This window comes from Magnolia sinica, chromosome 15 (genome assembly GCF_029962835.1).
Source record: "Magnolia sinica isolate HGM2019 chromosome 15, MsV1, whole genome shotgun sequence".
Classification (NCBI taxonomy): Eukaryota; Viridiplantae; Streptophyta; class Magnoliopsida; order Magnoliales; family Magnoliaceae; genus Magnolia; species Magnolia sinica.
This window is the reverse complement of record NC_080587.1, coordinates 70,867,920-70,878,603: the sequence shown is the minus strand read 5'-3', so window position 1 is coordinate 70,878,603 and position 10,684 is coordinate 70,867,920. Positions and strand designations below refer to the sequence as shown.

Sequence of the window (10,684 nt, the reverse complement as noted above, 5' to 3'; positions counted from 1 at the left end):
TCATCCCCAATCTCTTAGGGTGTGACCAACTTGAGTTTCAGATCTCCCTCATCTTTGGGCTCTTGTCCTAAAAATATGGACGGAGTGGATATAATATAAATATCAAGGTGGGCCCCATGGTGTTACTGTAACCCCGATTTATAAGCAAGCCGCTCCCATTGCGCACGGCGCACTTTAGCCTCGACCCATTAGCCTGTCCCACCCTTCCCAACCGTCCGATCTGTTCATTCCCCCTTCCCAATCCCAACCTTTTTTAAAAACTTCAATTTTCCGCGCTCGCTAGAACCAAAAACCCTACCCCCAAAAAAATACTCTCTCTCTCTCTCTCTCTCTCTCTCTCTCCAAATGCCGCTCCCTTCTCTCCGAATCTAGGTTTAGGGTCTCACGTCCGTCTCCCCCAAATGGCCCACCCTCAAACCCTAGATCTCATCAAAGACCTCGTCATCCGCCTTACATCCAACCACTCAACCCCACCCGATGGGCCCCACACAGAAAAGGCCCTCAAGTACGCCGTCCGCATCCTCACCAGCCGCATGACCCCTTCGATCTCCCCCGACGAATCTGCCGTCGCCGAATCCATCAAGCGCCGCCTCGTCACCGACGGAAAGTCCTCCGACGCACTCACCTTCGCCGATCTATACTCCAAATTCTCCTCCAGATCGGGCCCCGGCTGCGTCGCCAATCGGTGGGCCGTGCTCTACCTACTCAAGGTAATCTCCGAAGACCAACGCCAATCTGACGGTAAGGCTTCTTCCTTCGCCTCCGCCGCATTGTCTGGCGGTCTCCCTGTTTTGTCTAATAGTTCCAGTAGCCATGATAGTAGTAAAAACCAGAATGGTGGTGTTTTCGTAATTTCGAAAGACCCAGAGGGCATTCGGGAAATCGCTCTCCGGGAGTTTTCGGACTTGGTGAGAGGAGAGAGTGAGGTTTCAGAAGGGGTCTTGGTTAGGGATGTCTTATATGCTTGTCAGGGGATTGATGGGAAGTATGTGAAATTTGATGAAAGATTGGACGGCTACAATCTTCCCGAGTCGATTAAAGTGCCGAGATCAACACGGATTATGGTCCGGAAGCTTTGTGAATTGGGTTGGCTGTTCCGAAAAGTCAAAGGCTATATATCTGAGAGCATGGACCGGTTCCCAGCAGAAGAGGTGGGGACGGTGGGCCAGGCTTTTTGTGCTGCATTGCAGGATGAGCTGTCGGATTATTATAAGCTGCTGGCAGTTCTAGAATCACAATCATTGAATCCAATACCATTAGCGTCGGAGGGTAATTCGGGGAACTATATTTCATTGAGGAGGTTGGCAGTTTGGTTTGCGGAACCGATGGTGAGGATGCGTCTAATGGCAGTTTTGGTTGATGGTTGTAAGGTTCTGAGGGGTGGTGCAATGGCAGGGGCAATACATGGCCATGCACAACATGGCGATCCGATGGTGCAGGATTTCATGCGGCGCCTGCTTAGGAGAGTGTGCTCACCACTTTTTGAAATGGTAAGGAGTTGGGTTTTGGAGGGGGAGTTGGAGGACATTTTCGTGGAATTTTTCATTGTGAGCGAGCCGGTCAAGGCTGAGTCACTCTGGCGAGAAGGTTACCGGCTCCATGATGGGATGCTCCCAGCTTTCATCACGCCGTCGCTTGCAAAGCGGATTTTGAGGACGGGGAAGTCAATAAATTTCCTCAGAGTTTGTTGTGATGATCAAGGGTGGGCAGATGGCACATCGGAAGCAGCAGCTGCAGCAGGGACCACAACCATGAGAGGGGGGCTTGGATATGGTGAGACAGACGCACTTGAAACGCTGGTTGTTGAAGCAGCGAAGAGGATAGATAAGCATTTGATGGATGTTATGTACAAGCGTTATAAATTTAAGGAGCACTGTCTTGCAATCAAACGGTATTTGCTTCTTGGGCAGGGAGATTTTGTTCAGTATCTGATGGATATTGTGGGGCCTGAACTTTCAGAGCCGGCCAATACGATCAGCTCCTTCAAGCTGGCGGGGCTTCTGGAAAGTGCGATCCGGTCATCAAATGCACAATATGATGATCCTGACATATTGGATCGGTTGCGGGTCAAGATGATGCCGCATGATGCTGGAGATAGGGGCTGGGATGTATTCTCATTGGAGTACAATGCTAGTGTCCCACTTGATACCGTGTTTACTGAGTCAGTCATGGCGAGGTACCTTAGGATATTCAACTTCCTCTGGAAGCTTAGGCGTGTTGAGCATGCACTGATTGGAGCGTGGAAGACTATGAAGCCAAATTGCATTAGTTCTGACCTTTTTGCTGAGCAAGGAGGTGGGGTCATGCTGCATTTGGTGTCTGTGTCGCGGCGCTGCCAAGTGCTGTGGAATGAGATGAATCATTTTGTTACGAACCTGCAGTATTATATCATGTTTGAAGTTTTGGAAGTGTCATGGTCTTACTTTGTTGATGAAATGGAGGTGGCAAAGGATCTAGATGACCTGCTCGTGGCACATGAGAAATATCTCAATTCGATTGTGGAGAAGTCTCTTCTTGGGGAAAGATCCCAACATATTTGCAAGGCTCTTTTTGTCTTGTTTGACCTCATATTGCGTTTCCGTAGCTATGCGGACCGGTTATATGAAGGTATCAGCGAGTTGCAATCGAGGTAGCTTCCATTTCTTTGCTATACTTCATTACAGTCGTCATTTTTTTTTCCTATTTCAGGGATCATTTTGACTAGAGAAAACTGCACTTTTAAATATCCCAAATGCCATAGGCCCGGCACCTGCTGTTGTGGTTCCTCCCTGGCAAAAGGAAGTTTGGAATTTCTGTTTTTTAAAAGTTATCTTGTCCTTATGGTCTCTTGTATCCTGAAAAGATTTGCCACATGAGAGGACTATAGTCATGCTGACATCGGCAGAAGTCAGGTCCCACCTTAAAAGTAATGGGCTTTGGAGTGTTTTATGTGCCTCCCTACTCAGCAGTGAATGGGAGACATGGCCTTCTGTGACTGTTAATTCCAGTGTATTCTAAATTGGGTCTCTTTTCTCTTTGTATCTTAAACTCAGTTTAAAATCATTTGTATGTTCTGGTTGCATTTGATCATGCTAGTCTGCGGAAGAGTGGCCCTAAAGGCAGGAGAAAATCAAATTTAAAGCAGAGTCGTGAGCAGTCGAAGTTGGGCGCAGGGGTTGGTGAGGGCAGGAAGGCCAAAATGCAATATGCTTTAGAATTCCGCCGGAAAATGGGAGAAGACTTGGACACAATTGCAAATGAGTATTTGTCATCACTCAAGGGTTTCATTTCTCAGTTGCCTGTGCAGCAACACGTTGATTTGAAGTTCCTCATGTTCCGTCTTGACTTCACTGAATTTTATAGTCGGCTCCCAGCCACTACTTAGGAAAATTAGGCCACTAAAAGAGTGAGTTTTGACTTCAAGAGCAGTTGTTCTGGATTGTATGGGTGGGCAATTAAGGGGCCATCTGTCTGTTGTTCTCTAGATGACATGTGACTTGATCAGGAGTTTCCTGGGGAGTTGCTTTTCAAATGCATGTCTTCAGGTGCTGGTAATATTCATGTTCTCATCATGTAGCTTTCACAGTTTGTTTACCAATTCACTCTAGATATAATTTTGTGATTCTCATTTCATATTTCTTCTGCAGATTTACTTTACTCCTTTGTGGTGACAGTTGTGGAAGTTTTGTGTGGCTGATTTTTTGAGGTATATTGCTATCATTAACTTCAGGTGTTCAATATATTAGTGTATATGTTTTGGATTTGCGTTACAGTGATCTGTTGGTGTTTTAACAGTTCATGCCGTTAATGTTACAAGTTGTCCTTCTGCGTCTGTATATCTGTACAATATATTTTCCTTGGATAACCAATAAGTTTTTTTTTTTGGCCATTCTTTTGGGAACAATGACTAACTGATATTTGCATTCTCCCTTTTCCTTCTTTTCTGTGTGCATATGCTTCCTTAGTTCTGCACGTGTGTTTATTATGTAATTCCAGTCATTTCGGAGCTACCAATCAATATATGAGTTCTTCAGTCATGATTAGCCACCTCTTCTTTGCTTCATGGTCGACATCTGCAGTCTACAGCACATGCATGCCGCAACTTTCAGTGATTGGTTGCCTTGCATTTTTGTACCAGGTTGTTGAGGTTCCCGAAGTTCATTTTAGTCTAATCTCCATTAAAATACAGTAACCTGAATAGAACAGCCAAAGAAAGCTAGCATCAGCTGAGCTTCACAGAAGATCACCAAAGCACTAGTGTGTTTGTGTGCGTGCAAGCATGTGGGCGTGTGTTTGTTTCGAAACACTATTGTGTTTGCGTTCATGCATGCATGTTTGTTTCAAAACACTATTATGTGTGTGTGCCTTTACAATCCTGTTTTGCCAGTCAATCTATGTGTGGACGTGCATGTGTGGCTTTACAATCCTGTTTTGCTAGTCAATCTGCATGTGCGCCTTCACAATCTTTTTTGCCACCTTTCACGTTAGTATCTTGTTCCATTTGTGGGGGTTTTTCCCCTTTTAATTCTAGAATATGACATTTTCTGGTGCTATTTCTTGAACATACATTTTCTCATATTAACTTTGTTGATGATTATTTAATTAATGAATATTTAGCTTTAGTGGCTTGTTCTTTTATTTACTTGGTCCACACGTCAGCCGAACACATCTCATTAGTCATTACAATACAAAGACCATAAATGAGGTTATAGATGAACTGGCATAGAATGATGTCAATAACAAGCTTGATGTGTAGCCAAATCATCAAATTCAATTGTCTTTGTTGCTTGATGATCCTCCCTAGGGTGTGTTTGATGCTCAAGTATCACATTTGAATACATCTTATCTAGGTTATGTCTACTTGGCATATTTATGACAATAAACATCCATGTGGTGAATACTCAATGGCAAGTTTTCTAAATTACTTGATCCGGAAATGTAACCCAATTTTATGCTAGGATGAAAAATGCCCGTTTTGTACCATTGCTCATAATTATAATGCTATATATGTGCCCTAGAGAAGCCATGTCACTGAATCAACTTGAAGGTGATCAAATGGATTCTAGATAGGTGAAATCAACACCATGCTTGTGAAATCCTTTCATAACATGTGGGTCCCACCTTTAATTGCCATCCGTCTCAAAACAATCGCTTTGAATGGGTCATCCAAACCTATCAGTCAATGGCAAGGGAAACGAATGGTACATATTGATCATACTATAAATGGTGCCATCATTGATTTAGACCCTCCATCGTGTGGGTCCTACTAGTTTGGTCTAAAAAAATCACTTTGGTTTGATGATCCTATGATGAGATTTGGGAAGTCTTTGGTGGGTATTGGAATGACATTGCACCATCTTTTTGGACATCAAAAGGGCCTATTTTTCGGGTATTGCAATGACCAGTGGGCATTTAAGTTGCCGGAATTTTTTATGCCATCATCCTCCAAAACTCAGAACTGTGAGGGGAGTGGGCGTCAAAATACCCACTCATTCAAATTCCCCCAACCCAAATGACTCCATAGCTTCTTGGCATATGATGACTGGTGGCGTACCGATTGCACCTCATTTGTAGCTTGCCTCGAGAACAACATTTGCTCTGCCTCCGATATAGATTCTTTTTTAGGAGCTATGAATCATTTTATTAAAGAACTGCCAGGCTGAACAGCTAGAACAGAAAAGAACAAACAGAAACGAAATTACAAAGCCAAAACAGATCAAGCTACATCCATGTTAACATTAAAACTCGAAACAGCCCATTCCACAACATCCCTTTTAATCTTCCAACACACTTGGGCACTTGGCAGCATCTTGTTATTGAAGCAGCAACATCCCTTTTAATCTTCCAACACACTTGGGCACTTGGCAGCATCTTGTTATTGAAGCAGCAACATCCCTTTTAATCTTCCAACACACTTGGGCGCTTCGCAGCATCTTGTTATTGAAGCAGCGAGCATTGCATTCAATCCAAATGTTCCAAAATACGGCCAGAAGGGACAGCCTCCAGAGAGTCAGTCTCTCTTTTGGCAAGTGCACCCCATGAGCAGCCGAAAGCAATTGCGAAGTGTGATGTGGCATAGCCCATTGCACCCCGAAGATGGAGAGGATGCCCCTCCTATACAGAAAATGAGGCTTTCCTAAAGAGAACTCAAAGGGCTGCCCCTCAACTCTTAGCATTGGCTCCATAGTTGATGTCAATAACTCAGAGTGTCTGCTCATCACAAACAAACACATTTGGAGCATTACAATCACAACTATTGTACACTGGGTAATGATATTTTAGAAAAAAGTACACCAGGTTATCGAAATTACTTAGTCTTGGAACAAAGGAGAGCCAAATCTATCAGTTGGAGTACAAGTGCCCAAATACAAGGGTTGTCCTAAAAAGGTGACATGACCATTAGGTCATGGGTCACATAATTGATAGCCATTTCGCATTCACTAGGAGCAAGAAATATCTGATAAATTGAAGGAGAAAAACCATACGAGGCTTCTGCTTGACAATGTCTTGCAAATTTTCAATTGCCTTGTCCAGGGAGATGTAATGCCAACATGGACCTGTACATAAAAGTATAGATAGGTTGTGGAAACATGGCTCTACATTCCTCTAAAAATTGAAACATGAGTCTGGTCATAGGCATCCTACTTAGTACGTGATAGCTTAGTTGCAGGGTTCTTCTACTGAGGTGCCTCTCATGCTTCTAACTCATGCTCCTGCTTTACATGCTTTTTATATTGCTAACATTTTGAAACAAATGCTTTTCGTGCTTCTGCAGTGAATCTAACCACCCTTCTCATGTTTAGTGCAACTAAAGTTGATGCCATGAGAAAATTGTTGGGAGTCAGAAAATAACAAACCAAATTCAATAGGGTATTTTGAACCATATCATATAAGCATCCATCCAATATCCAGGGCAAGTTTTGGTTTCATGCTGTGTTGCAAAGCAAATGCAAGTGCCTTTTTCATGATTTGGACGGACTACCTAATGAAGTAGCTTTTGGATGAATCATGACTCATGTCTTATTTCGCTGACATTTTGTGGTTTAAAAAGAAGATTTTGAATCATTCTTTTCCCTTTTTTCTTGATCAAAACTTTTTATCATCCATTCAGGACTAGAGACTTCTATTTCAACTTTTAGTAATTGTGGTGGCGTTTGAAGGGTTCCCGATCGTTCTCCAAATCCTAAACCACAGGAGAAAGGAACTTTCCCATTTAGTTTGAACGAGGACAACAATGATAGCATGTTGATTCATGATGCTTCATGTTTGCTCAATGCCTACCGAGTGATGGACTTCTTTTATAGGCAAAACCATTAGCATAATAGGCAATATAGGGTGTGTAAGGTATGTGAATCTTATCTTGTATTATAGGTACTCAGGGATGTAGGTTTACAATACGTTACTACTATCTATAGCATAGTGTATATATAACTGTCCTTTATCTCAATGGAGATCTATAGTTTTTCCAATACATTCAGTTTGTTCTCTGTGAATATGACATTGTCTCAGAGCCCTTCATGACTGTTGATCCTTGTTGCTGTCCCAAAATGTTCTTGCGCGTGACCTCCCTCTTCTGACTGGTGACCTCTGAGTGATGTGTCTCAACCATGATTAATTCAGTCACACCAATCAGCCATTGGGTGTACTGTTCAGCTGCACCTTTCGGCTACTATTTGTAAGCTCTGTGTGATTGTCCTCGCACAGGACCCATCAACTGCACCATTTAGCTATCCACATGCAACAAGTGATACTCTCTGTTTGTCCTCTGTTTCTTCAGTCCACTGCTAAACCATCTCTGCAATTGCCACATCTCCTGACTGTCATCTTCTTTGAACAGAAATGCTTTTGCCATATCCTCTTTCCTGACTAGATCCTATTTTCTTGTCTTTTCTTTCTTTCTTTTTTTCCTTGACTCTCCTCTTTTGAACCCACCATTAGTAGAGTTTTTGGTCAGTGAAATCTCCTGTCTAGTCCACATTAGAGGATGATAAAAGCTTGAGAGAAGAGGTTGAGGAGAAAAGTAGGGCTCTAAATTTAGTACCGTGAATATATCGGAGAACATTGGCAAAATGAACAATTCTTGGAGCAGGCATAAACTGATTTATGACATGAAAAGGTGTTTGCAAAAGTGCATCCAAATGCACAACACAAAAGGGGGTTTGGCTCAAAATGGCATTTTAGGAGTCAAAAGCTCCTTTTGAGGGTTTGTCCAAACGCGTCCTAAGTTGCATACTGATGATGGTATCAAGCAAATTGGCAATTCAGGTAAGAACTTTTGAATTATTTTCCCATCTGTTCAACTTACTATTTCCAAAGGCCCTTGACTTTTAAGGAAAATTTTCATTAAAAGTTTAACAGGGATGAGTTGACCTATTTGTGAATAAGCCATAGATGGTATAAAGGATTGTACCTTGCTATGGATTTCAAGATCAGTTACAAATGACTCAATACAGATGGCAGGGATGTCGGGAGCTTAGAACAGTAGGATGGTGGCAATGAGTTTAACAAAGCAGGTGTCCAGAATAGAGGTGAAAATAGTGTGGTCCAGTTATTGTCCAAGCGATTGTGTGACTGATTGTCTTGATCATGGTGAGGCAGAGACGGGTTGAATCTCAAATCCAGTGCCAGTTGCCGAGGAATGATCCCAGCATGAAATGGCAGATTTGGTGCTGTGAAAGGAGAATGACAGTGTTGACTTGGTCTGTAGACAGGGCTAGAGAAATGAATTTATTTCAGATGAAAGATTTTTTACTATTTTTTAAAGCCAAACAAAAGAAAACAAAAAAAACATAACAACAAACTGGAAAACAGAAAGAAAAAACAACCAAAACCCTCCAAAAGAAAACCCAAAAACACCTAAAACAGAGCTCAGGCCACCTACTCCAAGATAAAATACCACAATAGATTTGAAACTGTACAGAGATGAATGTGCAAATCGGGGTGCTATTAACACAATTGCAGGTATGTTTTATCAGGCAGATGTATTGGGACAAACAAAGACCAGCGTCCTGAAGCTTTTGGGCAGTTGGTAAAAAATGGGAGCTCTATAAACGGTGAGGATAAGGATGGGCTAGATGCTCTTATTGTCAACACTACTTGAATGCAGATGGAAGTATGTTGTTAAATGGTGGGTTCAAAATTCGGACCTGTTCGAGATGGATCTTTTAAGGCAGATATCTGTTAGAAGATGGTTTGGAGATGTGGTAATCCTAGAGATGGCGTTGTTAGAAAGACTAATATAGGATGATGAGAGGTCAGATCAGGCCCTGCAAATAGAGGGCGTCATAGTTACGTTTGAATAGCTAAATGGTGCTGATGATGATGGTTGAACGTTGCCTCTGATGTGTTGTACGCAAGGATAGTAGCAAAAATGGGTTCCGAAAAGTCGTGAGTAAGAACTGCAGCAAGGATAGATTTCTCACAGGCATAAGATCAACTTCTACAATCAGCTCTAATACCATGTTATATTCACAAAAAAAGCAATTGTCTGTATTGGAAAATAGTTTTTATCTTCATTGATATATAGTAATATATACTTCACGGTATGCGTATAGTCAGACAGCCAACTTACCTGGTCCAAGATGCATGGGTCGATACACTTGAACATTTTTAATCAGGTGATATTCTCATGATTTTTATAGACTGTTCTTTTGCCCTTTTTCTTTCTTTTTTTTTTAAAATAAAAAATAAAAAATAAAAATTATTGTTCATAGAACTTTATATTTGTTGATTCATCCATTTTTCGATATCTTCGACCCAATCAGAAAAGAAATTACAATTTATGATGAATCATCATTCATTGGCTGTTGCAACTTACAATCCAATTTCGATTTTAAGAACATTTTATCCAACACCAAGGGACCATAATGGTTTTTGGATGGGATGGTAGAAGCTGACTGGCTGACCTACCTCAGGCCACAACTCCCATCTCTGGATTAGTATTTGAAATACAGGGATCATGGGAACCTAAATTCTAAGTAGGCTAGGCCCATTGAGTTCACATGGCTCGCATTACTTTTGCAGAACTGTAAAATCCAGCATTAGTGAGATCCATGGCTGTTTATCTGATTGGTGGGCATGACTGGAGCCTGGCTGTTTATCTGATTGGACCAGAGATCCACGCTGGAGCTCTAATCATAATAAGTGGGCCCGGTTATGGGCTTGTGCTGCACAATCTATCATCCTTGAATTTTAGGCCTGGGCCATGACTAGTGTGCCTGATTTGTTGTCCATCGCTTTGCTTGCGGTCCGGATGGGGTGTAGAAATCCTGAAGCCAAACCAGCAGCTTGTTAGCCACTGGACCGCCTGATTGTGCGGTTGCATACACGAGTTATTTGATACTCTGGCAGTGTGATGCTCTATACACGTGCACAGACATGTTTATCGGATACTTTACGCTCAAACCAACCCCCACCCCAAAATAGCGGTAACCACTAATTCCTCCAGATTCGGACATCTGATCAGTGGGCATTTGTTTGTTGAATTTGGACGGTTGATGTTTCTCCGTATAGCTGTTTTGGTAATCGCATTAGGTGTGCAGTCGGAAGTTGGGATCACGTGTGTAGATTTCCGGGTGTAACCTATCTGCAGCGGTTCCTACTATTTTTGGTACATGCATGCTCCATGGAATCTCTCCCAAGGACATCAGTCTCAAAAACGGTTGTGATACAGCTTTTTTCTTCTTCTTTATTTTTTTTTCCGCCA

General features: G+C 42.2%; 1 protein-coding gene across 10 annotated transcripts; it reads left to right on the top strand.

The window, feature by feature from the left end:
• The first annotated feature begins 229 nt into the window (after positions 1-229).
• On the top strand, positions 230-9,621 carry LOC131226718 (gamma-tubulin complex component 3). Of its 10 annotated transcripts, none has more exons than XM_058222382.1 (5): positions 230-2,629; positions 3,076-3,524; positions 3,627-3,685; positions 7,489-8,244; positions 8,955-9,621. In XM_058222382.1, exons 1-2 carry the CDS (start codon positions 402-404, stop codon positions 3,362-3,364), a joined length of 2,517 nt encoding a protein of 838 aa, XP_058078365.1. In that variant the 5' UTR covers positions 230-401; the 3' UTR covers positions 3,365-3,524; positions 3,627-3,685; positions 7,489-8,244; positions 8,955-9,621. The 10 variants fall into 10 exon arrangements, with proteins under 10 accessions (XP_058078365.1, XP_058078361.1, XP_058078364.1 ...); XM_058222378.1 differs by having other exon boundaries at positions 3,076-3,530; XM_058222381.1 differs by lacking the exon at positions 7,489-8,244.
• The last annotated feature ends 1,063 nt before the right edge of the window (positions 9,622-10,684 follow it).